Source organism: Zootoca vivipara, chromosome 12 (genome assembly GCF_965207765.1).
Source record: "Zootoca vivipara chromosome 12, rZooViv2.hap1.1, whole genome shotgun sequence".
Lineage (NCBI taxonomy): Eukaryota > Metazoa > Chordata > Lepidosauria > Squamata > Lacertidae > Zootoca > Zootoca vivipara.
Window position 1 is genome coordinate 800,489 of NC_142595.1, and position 23,542 is coordinate 824,030.

General features: G+C 47.3%; 1 protein-coding gene across 3 annotated transcripts in view; it reads right to left on the reverse strand.

The window, feature by feature from the left end:
* Window positions 1–10,867: 10,867 nt before the first annotated feature.
* Window positions 10,868–23,542, reverse strand: part of MVK (mevalonate kinase) — a 31,115-nt gene continuing 18,440 nt past the window's right edge. For 2 of the 3 annotated variants that reach the window (XR_015946639.1, XR_015946640.1), the window contains exons 10-11: window positions 13,704–13,876; window positions 10,868–12,228 (exon numbers count right to left, since the gene is read on the reverse strand). Coding sequence is in view for 1 of the 3 variants with exons in the window: in XM_035135752.3 (XP_034991643.3) it covers window positions 13,830–13,876 (47 nt within the window). In the remaining 2 variants the exon portion in view is untranslated. Of the gene's footprint in view, window positions 12,229–12,999; window positions 13,877–23,542 lie in introns of those variants that run through there. The other variant, XM_035135752.3, reaches the window with a different exon arrangement.

Here is a 23,542-nt window from a genome sequence, read left to right on the forward strand (position 1 = left end):
CATCCCAATGTTCTGCACTTTAGCTCTTGCAGCTGGAACCATCTGGAGGGCACCAGGTTGGGGAAGGCTGCTCTGAAGCATCTTCCCTTGGAATAATTTCCTCCTTAATACCTATAAAGGCTTCACAATCATGGTGATGCACATCAATATTAATGGAGGCATTAATTTTACTTAAGTGCTTCTTTCCACCTCAGAAAACATGATTATTGCAAAGAGGCAGCTGTGTTAAAAAACAAGAAGCTTGGGCACGACTTCGCCATGGAAGCAGGGAGCAGGGAACAGTCGTGTCAGTTTGTGCGTGGGGAGGGTGGATGGACTGGGGTGGATTCAGGTTTGGGGAATCCAGGGCATGGGGGACAAGTACCTATGGAGGGAGCAGGTGGAGGAAATGATCGGTGAGGGGTGTAAATGGTGGCTGTCTCTCTTCCTCTGGGGGAGGAGCCATCATAGAATTATACAGATAGAAGTGTGCAGAGGAAAAAATGAGACCGAGAATGGAGACTTCTGAAGAATGGAGACTTCCGGTGAGGAATCCTTGAGCTCCGAGGTTCCTGGTGCTGTGAGGGAGGGGGGGAGCCGCAAGAGCAACGCGGATCCCCAAAAGAACCCCAGATTGAGCTTTCTGGGGGCATGAGAGCTCGGCTGCGCCCCAAAGTGACTCCTCTGCCCCCCAGTAAGCTCTTTTTAAGAGCTCCGAGAGCGAGCGGAGTGAGAGTCACGGGTGCCATATTCGAATATACCACTACCCTCACAGAGCGAAGCTCCGAGCCGGCAGCGGAGGAGTGGTGGGTTTAAAAAAAAGAATGATTTGAAGACATTAGACACCGTGAGTAACAGAAAGAAGTTTAGGGGGGGGGGAATTAATTGAAAAGAATTGGCCACGGGAGGAGATTTAAACAGGAAGTCGATCTCCCCCATTGAGAGAACGGTGGTGCAGTTAATTTTCCTGTAGCCAGAAAGACTGAAAGGAACTTATCAATTACCAAGGATTAGGCCAATACCTCCCCCCTGAAGCAGAGTAAAGGGGAGAAGGGCTGAATCCACTAAAATTCCTGTAATTTTTCTTTAATTTGGACTGGGGAAAGTCCCTCTGGAAGCTGGAATCGGGTCCCTGGAGAGATCAGTTGCCATTATGATATCACATTAGAAAGGAATTTGTTTACTTCTTTTAAGTTGAGAACTGTCAATTTTGAAAAGAGCGCAAAATATAAAGCTGGTTATAAGAAGTTTGATAAATGCTCTTTTCACAAATGGTCACAAGATTTTTAAGATATGAAGAAGAATTAAAAATGAGAGTATAAAAATGAGAGTTCGGATATAAACTTGGTCCCTGATGTTTTTGGAAATAAGATCTGCGCCACTTCCTGCTCTGTTCTGTTCTCATGAAATCTGAGATGAACAGGATGCCTGTAGCCACAACATCACCTGATGGCCTGGACTTTCAGAAGGAACTTTTGGAATTGCTTTTGGACTTGAGAAATGAATTGCGGCAAAATAATATATTGTTGTGTGAAAGTAATATGCAGTTGCGTGAAATGCGTGAAAGGAATCAGAATTGTGTGGACAGTGAAAAAGGATTAATTTCAATAGAGAATGAAGATAAGCAAGAAGAACAATCATCAGTCTTAGACAATGTAATTGACTTTAAAGAAAATGAGGAAGATGCATGGAATATTGTTCCCCCGGGGGGGGGGACAGAACATGTGTCTGATCCAATGAGTCTCCAAAGAAGAACCAGCATGGAATAATGTCCTCCCAGTGATAGGGCTGGAAAGTGGAAATATAACTGGATGGTTTTGTACTACAATATTTAGAGAATTGGGGAGGCAGCAGGGGATGATCAAGGAAGAATGGGGGTAGGCTGGGACAGGGTGGGAGTGGGGTGAGGGGTAATAATGGATGTAAATTTTTGATTGATCTAGATGGTCCAGAACTGGAACGACTTATGGAACTCACTGAGGTATCTGGGAGACCCTGAGTCCAGGGGAAGGGGGGCTGAATTAGTTTTAAGTGTTTAAATGTTAGCATGATAGAAGAATTAATATTTAAACTTATGGAAAATTCTTGGTAAAATTTTTTAGGCAAAGGGGGGAAATAGAAGATAGAAGGACGGGAAAATAAATAAATTGATTAATTAATTATTGGTGAAGAATAGATGGTACTTTTAGAATAAAATATTTGAGTGATAATGATAAAATGTGTTAGAATGATTTAAGATATAAAATGGAAATTGCTTAATTGGAATTTTAAAATGGACCCAGTGAGGGGGGAATTGAGGAAGTCAACAATGTTAAGTAAAAAATGCAAGAATCGATGTGGTTTTTTTAATGTTTTGTTTGTTTGTTTTTTTGCTTTTGTGATTTTGTAATATTGGAAAATGAATAAAAATTATTTGGGGGGAAAAAGACCGAGAATGAGATAGGACAGTCATCTTCAAATATCTGAAGGGTTGCTGCATGGAAGACAGAGCAAGCTTGTTTTCTCCTGCTCTGGTAGGAGAAACCAATGGTTTCAATTTACAAGAAAGGAGATTCCAACTCAACATCAGGAATAACTTTTTGACAGTCAGAGCCATTCAACAGTGGAACTGTCTCCCTCGGAAGGTGGTGGACTCTCCTTCTTTGGAGGTTTTAAACAGAGGTTGGATTGCCATCTGTCATGTATGTTTTAGCTGAGATTCCTGCATTGTAGGGGGTTGGATTAGATGACCCTTGGGGTCCCAACTCTACAGTTCTATGACTCTCTGATAGGGGGCTATGAGGAAAGGTTAAGCATTTGAGGCTTTTTAGTTTAAAGAAAAGGTAAGTAAGAGGCAACATTATAGAAGTTTATAAAATGATGCATTGTCTGGAGAAAGTACATAGAGAAATATTTTTCATGTCTCTCTTATGGACAAACAACAAACCTGAAGATTCAGGACAGATTTTTTTAAAAAAGGACTTCTTCAGCATGCAGTGCATAGTTAAACTGTGGAACTCACTGCTGCAAGAGGTCTTTAAAAGAGGACTAGACAGATTCATGGAGGAGGCAAGGGCCATGGGAGGCTACTAGCCAGGGCAGCTCCACTCTGCCTCCACAGTAAGAGATAGCAATGCTTCTGGATCCCAGCTTCTAGGAAGCCACTGGAGAGAACGGAGCTCTTGTACTCCGGCCCTGCTTGCGCGGTCCCCATAAGCATCTTTCTGGCTGCTGTATGTGAGAACAGGATGCTGGACAATACAGGCCCCGCTTGTCCCAGTTCTCGGAAGCTGCTGTGCTCCTGCTGAGCGCCTGTTCATCAGGATGGTGCCCTAGTCTTCTAGCAGCAAGCCGCTTCTCTCCATTTAAGCTCATTCTCGTTTGGTTATTACCGCTAATTTAAAAAGGCAGGGAATGAAAGAGACAGCAAGGAGAATTAGACTTGTTCTTGTCTAATTGCAACATTAGGGACATTCTATTTCACACCTCCTCTGCACAGTTGTCAACCCACTACATAATGTTCCGCTCTTATGTTGGCGCCGTTTGGCGGAGTGCTAACAGGAGTTTTCCTTTATATAACCAACCACCATAAAAATCACGCGCAGAGTTTTGGGAGGGGCCGCGGGGGACGTGCCCCCATGGCAGAGCCTAGCGAGCGAAGGAGGGCTGTGTGGGTTTTCCAACGACACACAAGAATGCATTGAAGTTGCTCTTTTTAAAAATTTCCCTGACAGGCATTCCCTGGTTTTGTTAGCCATTGGAGCAAAGTTGAACCTCCATGTTCAATGGCAGTATGCCTCTGTATTCAAAGATGCCAGGGACAAGACATGGGATGCAGATGTTGCTTTCATAGTCCTCCTTGGGAACCTCTCAGAGTCAACTTGGTTAGTCGCTATTGGGAATTAAACACTGGATTGTAAGAGCAGCCCTGCTCAGTCAGATCAGGCATGTGCAGAAAGATAGAAAGCCTTTTGTTCATCTCAGTTGGCATTGTGTGCACTAACTGGCAGCAGCTCCCAGAGTTTTAGAGGGGAAAGGGGTGCAGATGTCGGGGACTGAACTTGGGGTCTTCTGCAGGAAAAGGCAGCACTCTGCCACTGCGCTGCTGCCCTTCGGTTCCTAAGAATAGTAAATGTTTATGAGGAATCCTTCCCAGGGGCATCTTGCCCATAGAGGCTAGTGGCGCAGGGTGCCAGGGTGCCATGTTCTGGAGGGCGCCAGGGAAGAGGCGGAGGCTGGACACAGTGCTTCCCGGCATCAGCTCGCCACCCTCGTCTGCCTCCGCCATGCCGTGCCGAAGCAGCACTGCGCCCAGAGCCTCCGTCTGCCATGGCCACTGTGGCATGAAGCGGCCAGCTGAGCCGGGAGGCACCGCATCCAGCCTCTGCCTCTTCTTCTCATACCTTCTCCTTACAGCCCTTTCGCCAAGAATCTGAATTGGTAGGTCCCAATCTCTATTCCACTATGTAAAAAAACCAACTAGAATGGAATCTACAAACATATTAAAAAGTTCTGAAAAGCCTTTTTAAAGAGTGTTTTAAAAAATACATTGAATTTTCTTTATTGCACTTAAAACATGGAACTCAGCTACACAGCTGCAAATAAAACGTTTTAAATGTGTTGTAAAGTGCAGTATACAAATGTGATACTAGATGGCGACAGTGAGCTATGCAAAAATGCAATGTATTTTTCAAAACATTTTAAAAAGAATTTTCACAGCATTTTTTTAATATGTGTGTAGATTCCACCCTAGATTGGCAGCTAAATCTGACTTATACCCTGGCAATGGGGCAGCACTCTCCACCGTCCCTGAGGGCAGCAAAACTTAGTGGGTGCACTTGGAACACCCACCTCTGCTGCTGCCCTGTGGAGGTCTGCTTCACTCTGCCTTGTGGGGGGCCATCCCCTCTCCCCAAAGCATAGGGAGCTTACAGTCAACTGGTGTATATATATTTGACAGGCGCCAGAAGTTGCCCCAACTGGGCAGCTTCTGAAGGCCGGCAGTGGCACCTTCTCACTATTCTGAGAGTAAATCCAAGGAGCCAAAGCGGAAACGGGTGTGGCATCCTTCACCCAGCTTGGCTCCCGGTTCCGTAATCTGCTTCACTCCATTGCACTCAGCAAAAAATAAACTTGCTTATGAAAAATCCAATCTTCTGGTTTTGTAAGGGCGCACTCGATGGTGGCCGTGCCTCTCATGTCATTTGTCTCCCGAAGCAAAGTGTCAGTCCCTGACACAAAGACGGCTTTATCTCTGGGAGCTCCCTGTGCCCCCCCTCGAGATGCACCACTAGAGCAACTGCCCCAGCTGCCTGAGAGTCCTTCGTAGCAGGAGAGCTGGTGATATCTCCAACAACAGAGGGGTGTATTGTCCTCTTGAGGGGCAGGCGGGGGTGTCGAGAGGAGCCAGCCATGGCTGAGAACTAGCTAGGAAAGCGCAGAGCAAGACAGAAACGAAATGCTTTGGTGCTGTTGACCCACAGAAATGAAGGAGGGCAGGGGAGCTGAACGGGCGTTGGAGGGTGCCATCCTGCCCATGAACAGCACAAGAATGAAATATGCTGGCTGGGACTGGATACAGCACCTTCTGCGTCATGCAAATCCAGCATGCTACCAATGAGTCACAATGAGGGAGCCGGCGTACAGCTTCCGGGTCATGTGGCCAGCATGACAAAGCCGCTTCTGGCGAACCAGAGCAGCACACAGAAACGCTGTTTACCTTCCCGCTTGGAGCAGTACCTATTTATCTACTTGCACTTTGACGTGCTTTCGAACTGCTAGGTGGGCAGGAGCGGGGACCGAGCAACGGGAGCTCACCCTATCGCAGGGATTCAAACCACCAACCTTCTGATCGGCAAGCCCTAGGCTCTGTGGTTTAACCCACAGCGCCACCTGCATCCCAACCCTTGTATACCCCTCCCCATTTGTGACATGCCGGTGATGTAGTGATGATGTATCAATGATGCTGTATGAACTGTATTTTGGGATATAGTGGGAAGTTTTAAAAGAGGATGTCACCCCATACTCGGGGTTCTTACTTTTGTGGGGACCTATTGCATAACAATAAAGATCCTGGTCTGCTTTGCTCCAAATTACTTGGCTGGAAGTTCCTTCTTTTACTGACTGCGTGGACCCGCGGGGGACTTGTACCCCGACGAGCTGGGCTGTTGAGTAGTCTCTCACCCTGGATTCCCCCCCCTTAACGCAGGGAATTAAATTAAACTTTTTTGGGGGGGGGGTATAATTTAACACCCCTTTCCTGTGGTTCAGCATGGAGCACAGACAACACTATTGCGGGTACTTCCCAGGCAGAAACTCAGCACTGTCAGGCCAAGAGCTCTGGTGGATGTGGGAAGACAACAGTGGGAATAAGAAGCAAAGGTGATGATGGGCAGACCTCTAGGGGAAGCATTTGTTTGCCAGCTATTATCCATCCTTTGCAGCCGGATGGGGTTGCAGCAGACATCCAAACCCTGCCCCCATTTCCCAGAACAGCCCGTTTTAAGGCTATAAATATTGCCATAGTAAACAAAAATGTTTTTTTTAATAAAAAAAATGCAAGGGTTTTATTATTTCAGCTGAGGAAAAGCTTTCAAAGCTGAGATATCAGCTGGCTATTAATACGCCTCGTAGCAGGACGCCTGGGCCCAGCAGAGCCACTAATGCTCCATCTGTACCAAAAGCTGTCAGATGCTCTTATGGGAAGCAGCGCAGAGAAGCGAAAAGAGCGTGGCTTTTCATCCAACCTCTCGCAACCTTTCACGCTCTTTGACCTTTCCCCGTGTCTTCATCCAAAATGTCACAGAGCACCTCACCCTGTCGGATTAAATGTCATTAAAAGGTGCAGCCAGCTCCCCTTAATCTAGCCAGGTGGATTTGCGGGGTGAGGGGCAGCAAAAGGGAGAAACAATTTGGCCACCGTGCACAGGCTGAAGTTGACAAAACTGGACATTAAAGTCGCAGAATTGGGGGGTTTTCCTGACTGCCATCCGCCTTAGCAGCAAGGGCAGGGAAGCAAGTTTTAGATCTCATGATTCAGAAAAGCATATGAATGTACGGTATTTATTTTGGTTTTTAAACTGTCCTACCCACAATAGTTCAGGGAGAAGAAAATAGTCATCACATGAATTAAAAACCACATAAAATAAATGAATATTTTGTTCATATGTGTAAAGAAAAAATTGTAAAAGGGATAGATATTGCGATAAAACACAAGTAAGGAGACACACTCTCTGGTGGTGAATCTACTCTCTGGGAGGTTTGCAATAGATTTACAAGCTTTCTAATTCTCAATTGTTTAACAGTGGGAACAACAAAATCATTCCCCTACTAAAATTAGTTGGCTGAAATGAGGACATCTAAGCAGGATTGCACTGTTGTGTGAAAGGACAGGGAGCTCAGTTCCATTTGTACACTGAAAACAACAAATCCTTCAGCTCAGAGCATGCTCAGAGGCACCCTTGTTCTGCATCTGTATTGGAATTATTTCACTGTTTTTATACACAGAATGGGTTTTAACTATTTTCACACTATTTCCTATTTTGTAATGATTTTGGTGTAGGCAGCACACAAATGTCATAAGGCTAAGTTGGCAAAGTGATGCCTTATGACATCTCAAAAGTGGCCCTTTTCTGTGGGGGGGGGGGCAGCCACTCGCCAGAGCACCCAGAGATGGAACTCAGGCAGAAACAGCGGCAAGCTTTAAACGCTTTGTGAAGTCCCATCTAGTTAGGAAGGCTTTCCCTGGCTCATCAGATCCATCGTCCGGCTCTGTTTTATTATTTATTGATATATTATTAGGAAGAACTTCCTGACAGTAAGAGCTGTTCGGCAGTGGAATTTGCTACCAAGGAGTGTGGTGGAGTCTCCTTCTTTGGAGGTCTTTAAGCAGAGGCTTGACAGGCATATGTCAAGAATGCTTTGATGGTGTTTCCTGCTTGGCAGGGGGTTGGACTGGATGGCCCTTGTGGTCTCTTCCAACTCTATGATTCTATGATTCTATGATATCTTCCAAAATACTTTATGGATGGATTCTCTGTTATGGTATTCGATGCATTTATTTTTATAAATAAAATATTTTTTTTATTTTTTTTATAAAATAAATAAAACCAGAGAGCCTAGGGCTTGCCGATCAGAAGGTCGACGGTTCGAATCCCCACCATGGGGTGAGCTCCCATTGCTCAGTCCCTGCTCCTGCCCATCTAGCAGTTTGAAAATGTGTCAAAGTGCAAGTAGATAAATAGGTACCGCTCCGGGGGGAAGGTAAACGGCGTTTCCGTGCGCTGCTCTGGTTAGCCAGAAGGAGTTTAGTCATGCTGGCCACATGACCCGAAAGCTGTACACCAGCACCCTCGGCCAATAAAGCAAGATGAGCGCCGCAACCCCAGAGTTGTCCTCGACTGGACCTAACGGTCAGGGGTCCCTTTACCTTTATTTTTATTTTTAGTGGTATGGTTGAATATAGTGTTTTTTTAATGATATTGTGGTTTTATGAAAACTGCTTAGGGATTTCTGCCTTATACCAAGAGAGACCATTTATAGCTCATTGTGTCTACACTGACTGGAAACAGGGGTCTCTCACCCCTGCACCTGGAGATGCCGTCAGGGACCGAACCCAGAATTCTGCAAATCCCCACTCGGCCAAGAAGCTCCCTAGGTGGCCTTGGGCCAGTCCCTGCCTCTCAGTCACTACCTTGTAGGGTTGTTGTGGGGATTACATGAGAAGGGGGGAGAATCATGTACACAACCTTTAACCAGCAGTAAAATAAAAGATAATTGCACAGGGTGTGTATGAGTCGTAGCATCCTTGGCTTAGTGTGGAGCCTGTTGCGTTGCTGCCTGTGTGAGACAGCTTCCTTTCCCACGTCCACTCCCAGGCCTGATGTATGCCAGAGTCAGGAATGGAAGGGTTGTTGGGCATGTGGGTGCCTGGTGATTTATGAGGAAGGGCCATAGCTCAGTGTTAGAACTTCTGCCTCACATGCAGAAGGCACCAGGCTCCATCACTCTTGGTATCTCCAGGGACAGATGGGTGAAGCCTTGGAGAGCAGCTGCCAGTTAGTGTAGACACTACTGAGTGAGTAGGAGTAGAGCAGGGGTCAGCAAACTTTTTCAGCAGGGGGCTGGTCCACTGTCCCTCAGACCTTGTAGGGGGCCGGATTATTATTATTTTTAGGTGGGGGATGAACGAATTCCTATGCCCCACAAATAACCCAGAGATGCATTTTAAATAAAAGGACACATTCTACTCATGTAAAAACACACTGATTCTCAGACCATCTGTGGGCTGCATTGAGAAGGCGATTGGGCTGCATCCGGCCCACGGGCCATGGAATAGAGTCAGGGTTAGAATTATAGGGGGTTAGGCTTAGTAGGCACAGCTTCCAGACCCTCCAAGTGTCCCTATTTTCCAGGGACGTCCCTGATTTAGAGAAGCCGTTCTGGTTTCTGATTTGATCATGGAATGTCCTGTTTTCCTTAGGACGTCCCTATTTCCATTGGAGAAATGTTGGAGGTTATGACCTTCCTCTGTTTATAGCTAGCCCTTTATTCATGAGGACTAGCACCCTACCTTCCATCTAGGGGACTGCCCACACAGTTCAGTGGCAGAGCATCTGTCTTGAATGCAGAAGGCCCCAGCTTCAATCCCTGGCATCTCCAGGTAGGGCTGGGAGACTCTTGCCTGAACCCCCGCAGAGCCATTGCTGCCAGTCAGTGCAGGCAGGACTGAGCTAGATGGCACAATGGTCTGAGTTGGGATAAGGCAGTGTGCTCCATTCCCCTCTGCCTGCTCTCAGCTGACATTTAAGTGGGATTGACTGTGTGTACTGAGGCGGCTTCAAACACAAGCCAACTTCATTGGGAAGACAGAGGATGAAATATTCCCCATCTCGGCCCCAGTAAATTATGGGGGTTCCAGCCCGTGGCAGCAGCACATAAACCATTCCTTTGGCCGCTCTTCTCCCTCGCCTGGCCTGCCAACCTCTCTGGCCATAAATCACCAAGCAAACGGCTGGTCAGCCTCCGGCTGGGATCCACCTCTGTAGCTGAGAGAGATCAGGCCAAATTTACGGCCTCCTGGAGGAAGCCCTCCATTCTCGCAATGGGCCCTGAGGTGGAGAGGGGGCTAAATCAGGGCCTAGGGACCCTTCAGGCCTTGGTGGGGGGAAGAGAAGGAGCCAGCACCCCAAATGCTCTGAGCCTGACATCGCAGCACCCTTGGGTGCAGGAGGGAAACGGGGAAGCTCCTGAGAAGTAGGAATTTTCCCAGGACTCTGTTCCAATTGCTCATATCCAGGGCAGGAATATGAAAGAGTTTTGGTGTCCCCCCGTCCCCCCCATATATGCGGTTCAAAATCAAAACAATACTAAACCATAAAATAAAATCCTATATATTTAAATGTATATCTCCGTCCAACAGTTTGATTTCACCCCCAAAGGTCCATTGTCTCCTATACACACAGAAACACGTATAATTGATGTGCTAACAAAACAAAACAAAAGTACAAACAACAAAAACAAAGAAAAGAAAGATGTTAAAGATGTAAACCATAAAGTGCCACAGCCTAGGAGGACAGACATAGAAAGATGCTGAGCAGCTCCAGAGGGATAATGAAAGGAAAGGGTCCCTTTACAAATAATAAAGATCTATACAAATAAAAGTGGTCTCCAGTTTTAAAAATAAAATAAAAGTTTTTTGTGGCACATGATGGAATCTGATTTCCTAGCATTATTTTGATTTACATTAGTAGGACTATCACCCTGCCACCCCAATTTAGGTGAGGATAAGTAATATGAATGGAAAAAATGGGGAGGAGGGTTGAGTGGAGAGTAAAGGCGGCTAACTAAGTTCTGATTTCTCCCATGAGTACTATTTCTATGCTTTTTTTTTTTTAGTTCTCTTTTGTTTGGTACCCCTAAGCCTTAGTCTGCCTGCTGGGTAACCCAGTGATGCTCATGTCCCTGCCTGGTCCAAGGAGAAAAGTGTCTGGAGAAGCAATCCTGGCACTCGCAGTGACTCCCTGCCAGACCCCTCACCTCTCCGAGGGGTTGGAGGGAACCTCCTTGCATCTGCTCAGCACAGAGAGGCTGGAGCGCAAGGGGTGTCCACAGGGGCCACCTGCCCCCAGGCAGACGGAAGCAGCTGCCTCGGGTGGTGGAATCCTGTGGGGCGCCAAATATTTGGTCTTGCCAGACTACACAAAAACCTTAAAAGCTCAGCCCAGAATCAAGATATGTCAAAACTAAAAACACCAATCTCTTCAGAACTTCATGGGCTTTAATATGATATGTCACATGATGGACTTACTGTACTTTAAAAGTTAAATTTAAGTTACAAAAATCAAAAGACTCTTGGGGTAGGGGTCTGCCCTCCTCCCCTTTCCCAATTAACCTCTGTCTCCAGGGCTGAGTGGTGGGAGGGAGCGAGCGCAGAGGAAGAATTGCCAGGGGGCACTCCTGAAACCCTGCCAGGGTCTGCCCCCAAGTCTCAATTTGGGCGCTGAAAGTTGATGGTCTGGGATGCCTCCGACTTGGCCACCCTAGCCTTCAATATAGTATATGAAAAAGCCAGGTGTTGTTTTGCTTAGAGGCTTAGTCAGGACAGCTGACTAGGCAGAGTGGCACCCTTGTCGCATCCTCATGTTGTGACTGCAGCCTTACCTGGGCAAATGCACATTGCATTTACATTGCAAATACGTACGCATTGTCAGTCACCCCTGACAAGTGAGGAGGACGTCAGAGATATGTCACCCTGGACAACAGCCCCTGCCAGCCAAGTTTCTTATGCAACGGTGTTGGAGCAGGAGCAGTCTATATGAGCAGCGTTAATCTCAGCAGCAGCAGCAACAAAGGCCCACAACCATTCTTCGCTTGCTCAGGAACCGACAGCCTTCCTTGCGTGTATGAAATGGCAGTTTGTGGCAGGCTGCGCCAACCTATTGCCTAGGCTGCAGCTGCCATCTAGATGGCTGCTCTGGCAGGGACACATGGAGTTGGATTATGGGGGGGCATGTGGACTTGGGGCATAACCCTCCCTTCGTTTAAACCCATTAACAAGCAGAGCGGGGGGAGGGAGGATGGAACACAATTGTACTAACCTTCTCTGTTCACCTTGTGATTTGTTAGATTCCTATCTAAGCGCCAATTCCTTCTGTTTGATAGGATCAGAAATGTCAGGGAGAGTGATCTTTGTGCAGCTGAGAATCCAGCACAGCAGCTAATCCCAATTGTGGCAGCCGGGGGTTTGGTGGGGTGGGGTGGGAGTCTCTTCTAGAAAAGGAAGGTGGTAGAAGGGGGGGATAAAATAAATAAATACAATTCCTCCAAGTTTCCCCAATCATTGTGTTGGATTTTGGGAGATGTTATTCCTAGTGACAGACAAGGGCAATTATCTGCTATCCGCCAGCAGTTTTAGCCTAATTTCATTACTGCTCTGCAATTCTTCCTTGGTTGCTAGTCTATCAATGTCTCCCAGAAAGGATTAGGCTGCACTTCCTTCATCTTCAAATGAATTTTAGCTGTCACTCCCTTGATGAATTGAACAGCGAGGGCTGCTAACCCAGGCAGGGAAGCGTGTCTCTGTGGCTGCGGGGGGGGGGGGAGGATCCAGGCGAAACCCGATTAAAATATACCAAAGTGTCAGGAGGGTGGAAGAGGAAGAGAAGCCGGGGGGGGGGGGGCTGTCCTTGGCTAGAGAGGCAGCCCGGCGGAAGCTGCGGGGGGTGGGTGGCAAAGGGCGAGGAAGGGGCAGATCGGCACATTTCTCTCAGCTTTCATTGCACCCCCATCAACTGCATCTATTTATATCTATCTATATCCCAACTTCTTCTCAAAGGAGCTCAAGGTGGGATGCATTGTTCTTCCCTTATGCATTTAATTCCCACATCAACCCTGTGAGGTAGGCCAGGCTAAGAGGCTGTGATTGGCCAGAGGTCACACCAAGTGAGCTTCATAGCAGAGCGCAGATTTGAACTCTGGTCTCTCAGGTCCTAGTCCGACACTTTAACCACTACACCACCCTGGCTCAAATTAGACAAACTATTTTTAAAATTTGTTATTATTTTTATTAAACTTATTGGTCACTTTTAAAAAAAGGAAACTCAAAGTGACTTACAATAACAATCGGATAACATTCACATTAAAAACAGTAAAACAAAACAGAGGAAAAAATCTAAAGCACATTCCTATTTTTAAAAGGTAGGATTAAAACATCCCACCTACTAAAAGAAACCACAGATAATCAGAAGCCAAAGGCCTGGAAGAGAAGAAATGTTTTTGTCTGGCAGCTAAAAAGATGTAATGAGAGGCGCCATGCGAGTCTCCCTGGGGAGAGCATTCCACAAATGGGGAGCCACAACTGAAAAGGCCCCGTTCTCATGTTGCCACTCTCCGGGCTTCACATGGAGGAGGCACATGGAGAAGGGCCTCTGATTATGATCACAGGGGCTGGTTTACATTTCTGCATCAGTCTGCAGTTTTAAAAAAAGTCCTCACAACAATCCATCAGTATTTTCGTATAAGCTTTCATGGGCCTTTTGCCTACTACACACATTTTGCAAGTAATCTCACCTTACATGACATATTTTTATATGTTTTATTCACTATATTTGCTTGGTGTGCTAAACTTTCCCATAATATTTGAATTTTTTTGGTTGCAGAATTGCATCACAAAATTCATAAAGAGCTGAAGTTCTTTATGGGGTTGATTTTTTAAATTATTTATTAAACTCAATAACTATACATACCAATAATCTTAATACTTTATACCACCTTCATATTTTCTTCACAGGATTTTCTTTACCGGGTATCAAGTTGAAGAGATCATCCAAAAGGTCCACAGAGTGAGGAGCAGGGCATCCTTTGCACAACGTTCATTTTGCGTCTTGTTTTGCAATGTGGACATTAAGCAGGTTTGGCACTGAAATGCAAGGCAATTTTTCTCAAATTCCCAGAGGCAGGTATCCTTGTGACATAATAAAGCACACAAAAAAATGACTCTCTCTAAAGCAAGGGTGGATAGGCTGCCATGGCCTCCAGTTCTCAGCCAGCTAGGTCATTGGTCAGCGATGATGGCAGTTGTAGTCTAACACCTGGAGGGCAAGCAGCTGCCCCAAGGCCCAGTGAGGCAGCAAACAGAGCGCTGGGTTTGGTGCTGGGAAACCCAAATTCAAATCCCCCTCTGCCAGGAAGATCACAGGCTTGGCAAGATAAGCATGCCTTCTTTCAGCCTTACACTCCTCTGACAATGGTTGTGATGCCATGAAAACAGAAGTGAGTAAAAGCTGCACCATATTTCACCTGCACTTGTGCATCACTGTGAGCCATGGTTTAGCATGAACATGGAGATGCATCGCCACCCTGATTTCAAATACGTTTATCCTGCTTTTAGTCTAAAATCACTCCTTCAGTAGCTTACAAAATGATGGTTCCTGGCGCCTTCAGGATCTTTTAAAATTTATTTTGGCAAACTGCTTTGAGGCTTTTTATAATCAAGTGGTACCGGTATATAAATATGATGAAATAAATAAATATATGGCACAAAAGAAAAAGGAAAAGGAAATTGGCGGGAAGAGGAATCAAACAGCTTTCCTCTGAGCAGTTCTGATAGCATCCATGGAGATTATTCTATTTTATCTTCACAACAAGCCTGTGAGGTAGGCTAGGTGGTGGGGGCCATGATTTACCAAAGGTGAGCTTCAAGGCAGAAAAGGCCTTCTAAACCAGATCCCCACAGTCTAGATTGCACAGTCAACCCAGTACTCCACCCCCGTACTCAGCACCAATCCTACTAAAGACACACATGATTGGTCAGCCACCATTTTAGTCTGAGTAACACCATCTTCCATAGGCTTACTTTCACGGCCTCTCCTACACCAAAATTGTGTGTGTGTGTGTGTGTGTGTGTGTGTGTGTGTGTGTGTGTGGTGTCACAGAGCAAGCTGGCAGTAAATCACACTGTTCAAAGTTGTTAACTCTTTATTAGCAAAAGCAGGATTTCCACAGACTTGGTGTCAGGCTCAGGGCCGTCTTAAACATACCCAGCGCCGTGGTGCAAAGATCCCTCCGGCACCCCCCATGGCAACTCCGTTTAGCAGATGCAGAGGCTTGGGAGGGAAGCTCAGTTTCCATCCTAAGCCACTGCAGGGATCACTCTCCTCCTCTGGAGGCTTGGGAAGGAAGCTGCACGCACGCCAGCCATATAGTTGGCGGGGTGCAGCTGGCAGGCGTGCAGGGAAAGGAGAGGCTGCCGGCAAAGCTGTGCAGCTCCCCCACTCGCTAGGGCGCCCCTGAGAGGCCGGCACCCTGGCACAACAAACCACTAAGACCAATGGGGAAGACGGCTCTGGTCAGGCCTAACGAACACAGCAGCTTAGCCCTGGGAGGTCTGGCCCCATGAATCACTTGCCAAGACTGAAAGTCCCTGCCTCCCCACAGCCATCTAAGTCTCCTCCTCTCCAGGGCTTTCCCCAAGCCATCAGAGACTAGGTCTTTGTGCAGCCTATCACCGCTCCATCTGTTTCAACCCTCCTCTGGCTCTGGGAAGGGGGCAAGCTTGTCAGCACATCAATGTGGGTAATATAAACCATAATTTAAGTGTCTTTTGCAAGAGCCAATCCAGGGGTGTTGAAGAGTCAAAAGGACGGAGCTGGTCCCAGAGGGATGCAGCCCCCCTCCGCCCCAAGCCGTTTGGAAGGGTCAGTAATTCTCTGGATGGATGTTGCAAGGAGTGCAGGAATCAGCATTCACACTTCAGCAAGGGAAATCCAACCCTAATATCCAGTTTCAAAATCCAGCTGACCTTGTAGAGCAAATACACTTAAGCTCTATTTGATACCTTCACCTGAAACGATGGTTTGTCTTGCTTTCCTAGTATTCTGATTGCTCTTTGAAAGCTGCTCCAGCAAAACTTCCTTTCTTTCCCCAAACTCCCTTTTTCCCCCCAATGCAGCCTCATACCTATTTCCTAATGAGTGCTGCACTGCTTCAGGGAACTAAACAGCAAATCATTTTTTAAAGAATTATTTAAAGAAATCTCCTCATATTCATAATTCATATTTTATTTCAAGACATCTGCTGCTGATTACATTACATTTAACTAAAATTAGATGAAGCTCAGAATGTAATTAAACCCCTGCCAAAATCCGTGGCCCACCAATACCAGCCGAGCTCAGCGGGGGACGTTAGGGGCCTAATATGTAATTAGGAGCTATTTTCTAGCTGTTTTTAAAGTCTGAAAATTAGCTGCCTTTATTAATCACACAGACAAATATAAAGCCAAGCCAACGCTTGCTGAAATTTCTAAGAAGGTTTTTTTTTAATTATACACCACATTGCACCGAGACTCATTTTGAATGTTGATTTGTTGTGCTCTGACATTTTGACAACTAGTTCTCAATTTGTCTGTCGCAGTTAGGCAACAACAAAGCCCGACAGTAATACTTAACTTTCAAAACCTTCACTGTGCCATGAGGTTGGGGGGGGGGGGAGAGAAGGATTTCACGCCTTAAATCTTTCAATGAGTGTGTAGCCGTTCACAGTTCTCACTCCCCTCAAGTGGAAAGGATGTGGAAATAGAGCCTAGTGGTAATAAAGATTCACAGAGGACCACTGGCATCCAGCTGCTGTGCTAGCAAAGTGGAACTGTTGTGTGCAAAGGCAGTAGACTAGAATAATCATATAATTGTAGAATTGAAAGGGCACCCAAAGGGTCCTCTAGTCCACCCCCTGAAATGTAGGAATCATGGCTATATGGCCTTCCAACCACAAATGAAGGAGACTCCATCACCTTCCAAAGAGTCCGTTCCACTGCCAAGCAGCTCTTACTGTCAGAAAATCCTTCCTAATATTTAGTTGGAATCTCCTTTCTTGTATAACTGAGAGTGGTAGATGTGGACTAGCTGCCCCTTCATGACAGCTGCCCAGGACATCCTGATGGCAGCTGAATGATGGTGGGTAGATTTTAGCCAGATCCTGCAAAGCAGCTCTTGCATTCCTAGCTCTATCTGCTTCTCTGGCACAGAAACGTCAGTTCTTTTCTCCATGAAATTAGTATGGCACATTAGAGAAGCCAAGTTAAGTCTGTTGGGGCAATTTCAGCAAGGCCTTTGACAAGGTGCCATTCAGTGGATTTGTAACTGTCTTACTGACCGAACCCAAAGGGTGCTCATCAATGGCTCCTCCTCATCCTGGAGAGTAGTGACTAGTGGGGTGCCACAGGGTTCTGTCTTGGGCCCAATCTTATTCAACATCTTTATCAATGACTTGGATGATGGGCTTGAGGGCATCCTGAGCAAGTTTGCAGATGACACCAAATGGGGAGGGGTGGCTAATACCCCAGAGGACAGGATCACACTTCAAAATGAACTTAACAGATTAGACAACTGGGCCAAAGCAAACAAGATTAATTTTAACAGGGAGAAATGTAAGGTACTACACTTGGGCAAAAAAATTGAAAAGCACAAATACAGGATGGGTGACACCTGGCTTGGGAGCAGTACACGTGAAAAGGATCTAGGAGTCTTGGTGGACCACAAACTTGACATGAGTCAACAGTGTGATGCAGCAGCTAAAAAAGCCAATGCAATTCTGGGCTGCATCAATAGGAGTATAGCATCTAGATCAAGGGAAGTAATAGTACCACTGTATTCCGCTCTGGTCAGACCTCACCTGGAGTACTGTGTCCAGTTCTGGGCACCACAGTTCAAGAAGGATACTGACAAGCCTAGAGAAGAGAAGGTTAAGGGGTGATATGATAGCCATGTTCAAATATATAAAAGGATGTCATATAGAAGAGGGTGAAAGGTTGTTTTCTGCTGCTCCAGAGAAGCGGACACGGAGCAATGGATTCAAACTACAAGAAAGAAGATTCCACCTAAACATTAGGAAGAACTTTCTGACAGTAAGAGCTGTTCAACAGTGGAATTAGCTGCCAAGGAGTGTGGTGGAGTCTCCTTTGGAGGTCTTTAAACGGAGGCTTGACAGCCATCTGTCAGGAATGCTTTGATGGTGTTTCCTGCTTGGCAGGGGGTTGGACTGGATGGCCCTTGTGGTCTCTTCCAACTCTATGATTCTATAAAAAGCAACCAAGAGTCTTGTGGCACCTAAAAGACTAACCATGACCAAAATCGGTGAAAGCTGGCCGGCATATTGATAGAGGTGGGCATATGAATAAGTCCTTGGCAAACCGGAGGCTGCCCAGGAACATGTCGTTGCATCCCCTGCATCAGGCAGGCAGGCAGAAGTTTGGCAAGATGACTCCTTCTAAACCAATGAAACGGTCCTGGCTTCCGCTCCAAAGCACTCAAGCAGAGGCTCCTACTTGTAAGTAAGAGAGAATTCTTTACTCAGGCCCATAATGATACAGGCACAAGGCTCAGGAGTCCTCGTCCAGGGGTTCAGGAGCAGGGCAAGAAGTCCAGAACAGAAAGGAAGCAATGAAGCTGTCCCAACAACTTTTTACGTCCCACCTGCCAAGTTTTTAAAGACAAGGCTTAGCATGCTCACTTTGGTGGCCCTCACTGTGGGAGGGAGTTCCGTAGTTTAACTATGTGCTGCTTGGAGAAGGACTTTCTTTTCTCTGTCCTAAATCTTCCAATGTTCAGCTTCATTGGATGTCCACAAGTTCAACCATTTTGAGAGAATCACTTTACTCTAGCCATAAACTTCTCTCATGTATAAGCACTGGAATTTTTTGTGGAATTTAAGGAAATAAATTTTTTAAAAAATAAAATAATAAATCTTCTGTTATGTCTCCTGTTCCTTGCCTTTTCTCTAAACTAAAAAGTCCCAAATGCTATTTCCTCATAGGGGAGTCGCTCCACCCTCTTAATCATTTTGGATGCCCCTTTCTGAACCTTTTCCAACTACAGTATCCTCCCTGAGGTGAGGTGACCAGAACTGCACACAGTAGTCCAAATGCTACCGTTCTGGGATGGTGCTGCCAGGGAGGGAGGTGGTGTGACTAGAGCCGTTGAAGAGAAGGAGTTCAGGAGAACGCTCCTTGGTTGCTGAGGGTGATTAATGGCAAGAGGAATTGTGACCTTCCATTTTCAAGGGATTGCAGTCGGGAGAGTTGAGAGATCCCGTGTCTGCTTTTCCTCAGCCTTGCCGCTCGCTTGCAGTCATGTCCAGCGGCACTGCTCTCTCGGGTGCCCCTCCATCCTTGGCACAGCTCCGTCTCTCCTGCCATCCTGTGAACTGCCCTCTCACCTCAATCTACCATGTAGGACCCAGAGCAGGGACAGGGGGCAGAGCTGCCATGCCAAAGCAGGTCGAGATTGGCCACGGACTTGATCAAACGGGGCCATCCTCGCAGGTGTGTGCGTAGCATTATACCCTATAATATACCCATCACCCATTCCCATCACCCCCACCCCCCACCCTCTGTATATACATAAGGGTTTGGTGGATTCTGTTTCAGTGTATCTGATGAAGTGTGCATGCACAAGAAAGCTTATACCAAAATAAAAACTTAGTTGGTCTTTTAAGGTGCTACTGAAGGAATTTTTTTATTTTACCCTATAACAGCGTGAGTTTGTTGGGGAGAGAAATGGCCAGTCTCCGGTCCTCACAGGGAAACCGAGGCACCTACATGCAAAACCCACAAGTAGGACCTGAGCGCCAGAGCTCTCTTCCCTCCTGAGGTTTCCAGCAACTGGTATAAGTTTAGTTTGTTAGCTCTGAAAACCAGAAAGAACATCCTGAATAAATGCTGTAGGAGTTATTTTTGCTGGAAGAGAGAGGCTGCATCCACAGAGCCATTTTCCCGATGTTTTCCTTTCAATTTCCAAATTGGATTTGAGCTTTTGCACAACATAAAAGTCACTTTCAGAAATATAGTGGAATGTAACACAAGTTTAGCACTCATTTCCATGTTATTATTTGCAAACAATTTGGGGGGCACAGCAAACAACACAGAAACAAGCCTTAAACCTGAGGAACAATTGGAGGGGGAGGGGATTCATTTGGAGTGGGGGCTTCAGTATGGTGACTTGATTTCCCCCAACTACATATATTAGAATTTCAAACAGTTTTCAAACTCTTTCTCCCTCCTTCTCTTCTCTCCCCCACAAGGATGTGTGTGTGTGTGTGTGTGTGCGCGCGCAGACACACATCTCCCTGAAGGGATAGGGAGCCCAAGGCCCAACACACCCACCCTCCCTCCCTCCCCACTCCACCCACGTGGTCCCGGTTGCCCCCCCCATCTTGCCACCGCGTTTCATCTCTGCGCTCTGACATTTTCTATCACTGACCCTTTTTCTCTCCTCTCTTATCTCAAATAATGTCACTGCCTCTTTAGAATCTATTCATCAGAGCAGAAAGAAGCTACTGCAGACATTGATTATATATATATATATATATATATATATATATATATATATATATATATATATATATATCTCCACCCCCCCATCTGTGCCTTGGGCAGCAGAGGGCGGGGGAGCAAGCGCCCTCACAGTCGCCACTGATGCCTTCTTATCTCAAATCCCCCATCTCTGCTTGCACCTGCCATTTCCATAGGAAAGCCAAAGAAGGGTTTTTTATTTATTTTAAACTTCCTATCAAGGTTAGGCAGGAAAACAGCATGGCAGGTGCAGGGTTGCAAAGAACACCAGAATCAGCTCATCTCTCCCAGTTCGGTCGGTGTGCAATGAGATATTGCACTGTTTTCCTGTCAGCCATCAAACAAAGATGAACCTGGGACCTTCTGCACACACACACACACACACACACACACACACACGTGTAATCTTTTTATATATAAAAATGTTAAAACGGCGGAATTGTGGGCTCCACTTTTCTCCGAAACCACTTAACCGATTGTCCTGAAATTTGGACACAAGAGTCCATGCCACTACCCGAGTGTTTGTATAACCTCAGATTGCTCACATCTCATACCTACACAGGTAAAAACCTGTTTTTACACAAACAAAAATAGTGCCCTCCAGTGGCATAATCCCCACACCTCCTCCACCTCCTCCCTCCCCATGGAGACTAGCCCACCCCCCACAGACCCCGCCTCCACCATCCATCCGCCAACCCTCTGGGTAGGCCAGGCCCACATTATTGGACACACCCGACACTAGCGTGGTCGCCTCCTCGGGAACAAGACCATTCCCTCACACACTGCTACACCCACCTCCTCGGGAGCAAGGCCTCTCCCTCACACGCTGCCACACCACCCGACAACCCCGACGCCAGCCAGCCCCCCTCTTCGGGAGCAAGGCCGACAGCCCTGACACCACCAAGGTCGCCTCCTCGGGAACAAGGCCTCTCCCTCACATGCTACCTCACCGCCCAACAGACCCCAACAGCAGCACCTCCTCCTCCTCCTCCTCGGGAACAATCCCTCTCCCTCAGACCCTTCCACACCGCCCAACAACCCCGACCTCAACATGTCTGCCTCCTCGGGAGGAAACCCACTTCCTCTGACGGTCACCACCCGACAGGCCCCGACACCACCACGGTCGCCTCTTCCCCAGGAACACCGTTCCCACAGACACTTCCGCACCGACCCAACCGCCACACCCCGAAAAACCCACAGCCGTCTCTAAGGGAGCCAGGCTGGTCTGGGAAACATTTCTACCTTCCCGAGACCCAGCCCACCCCGGGAGACACTACCATCAACACAACTACAACTCTTCCACTCCACGCAGGACTATCAACCTAAGACACAACATCTCTTCCCCCACCTACATAACTTTACAACTTTACTAAATAACCACTAACCCCCCCCCACCTTAAAAACCCACCTAGGGACCCATGGCTACCTACGTTTCACACCCGCCCTCTAAAACTTTACTCCATCCAACGTCTCCCCACTAATCCCCCACCTTACCCCACTAACCTTCAAACCCCACCCACACACCAATAATTCCCACCTCGGGATCCCTAACCACCTCCATTTTACTCCCGCCCCCCCTCCTACCTCGCCAGATCCATAGCTGCCTGGGGAAGAGGGAGGGAGGCAGGCCAGGCCTCGCCACACCTCACCACCCACCTCCCGCAGCTGCAGCCAATGCCGCCGCTGCCAACGGCAGGAGAGGCAGGCCAGGCCCCGCAGCCGGTGGTGTCCCCGCCGCCGTTGTGGGGAGAGGTGGCCCGGACCCTGAAGTCACCACCGCCTCCGCCACAGGCAGGCCGGGCCCCGCCGACACCGCCGCCGACACCGCAACAGCCAGCCAGGCCGGGAGACCACCAGACATGCTGGGAGGCAGGCCGGTCCTCAAAACCAGCGTTTCTCAACCGCTGTTCCGCGGCACACTAGTGTGCCGCGAGACGCTGGCTGGTGTGCCGCGACGTGCGGCGACGAGAAGGGTGATTTGCATTGTCATGTGCCTGGCGGCCGCCAATAAACAACACTGACCCGCCGGAAAGGAAGCCGGCCGGGTCACGACGCGGGGCGAGCGCCCGTGTCGTGACCCAGCCGGCTTCCTTTCCGGTGGGTTAGTGCCGATTATTGGCGGCCGCCAGGCACGTGACAATGCAAATCGCCCTTCTCGTCGCCGCACGTCGCGGCAAAATTTAGACAAACTAAACTAAAATTTAGACAAACTTAAAAAAGCTGGCTGGATGAGCTCAACCTGAAACTTGCTGAGCAAAGGATTGTGCTGGCAGAGAAATCAGCGGCTTGTGAAGCCTTATTACAGGAGATTGCAACCAACACAGCAATTGGCAAGTGTTTCTTACAGTCATAATTATATAGTCAATATAGGGCGGCACAGAGTTAAATTTTTTAACTTTTTTAATGGTGGTGTGCCTCGTGGTTTTTTCCATGGAACAAGTGTGCCTTGGCCCAAAAAAGGTTGAGAAACACTGCTCAAAACAACCCTGCAAGGTTGAGAGGCAGTCCCAGGCCCCATGCAACAACAACAACAACAATAATAACAATAACAACAACTTATTTACCTATCTATACCCACAGATCTTAGGGTGGTTCACAGGATGAAATCAGAATATAAAACCATAAAGTACAAAATAAAAATAAAAGCAACCACCCATAAACACCACTCCAACACAATTTAAAAGGGAATAGGATGTCACCCAAAGGTCACCCAGTGAGCTTCATGGCCAAGTAGGGATTTGAACCCTGGTCTCCCAGGTCCTAGTCCAACACTCTAACCATTACGCCAACAGAAAGACTTTCTTTTCTCTGTCCTGGATCTCCCAACCTTCCGATTCATGGGATGTCCAAGAGTTCTGGTGAGAGGGAGAACGGGGGCTGCTGTTCCCACTGCACTGCCAGTTCAAGGTCTTTCTGCTCCAAAGGGCTCCGCACAATCCAGCCCCAAAGCCAGACACGCTCTTTGCCTTCCAAAAGATCTTAACCTTTGTTGGTGCCTCTCAACCAGGCACCCTCCTCCTCCTCCTCCTCCTCCTCCCAGAGCTGCTCCGGTCATTAAGAGGCAATGTGGAAGATCATTCGTCTTCTCTCCGTGATGCTCATAATGTGAAAAATGAAGTTTAAGAAAAATTAGCCAAATTACCAGTCCAATCCTTCAGTGGAAATCGGTGGCTCCATTAATGCACATCTATAAAAACAGGGCCTGGAAGCCAAGAAAGGCCCAGGAACGGGAGCTGTGGC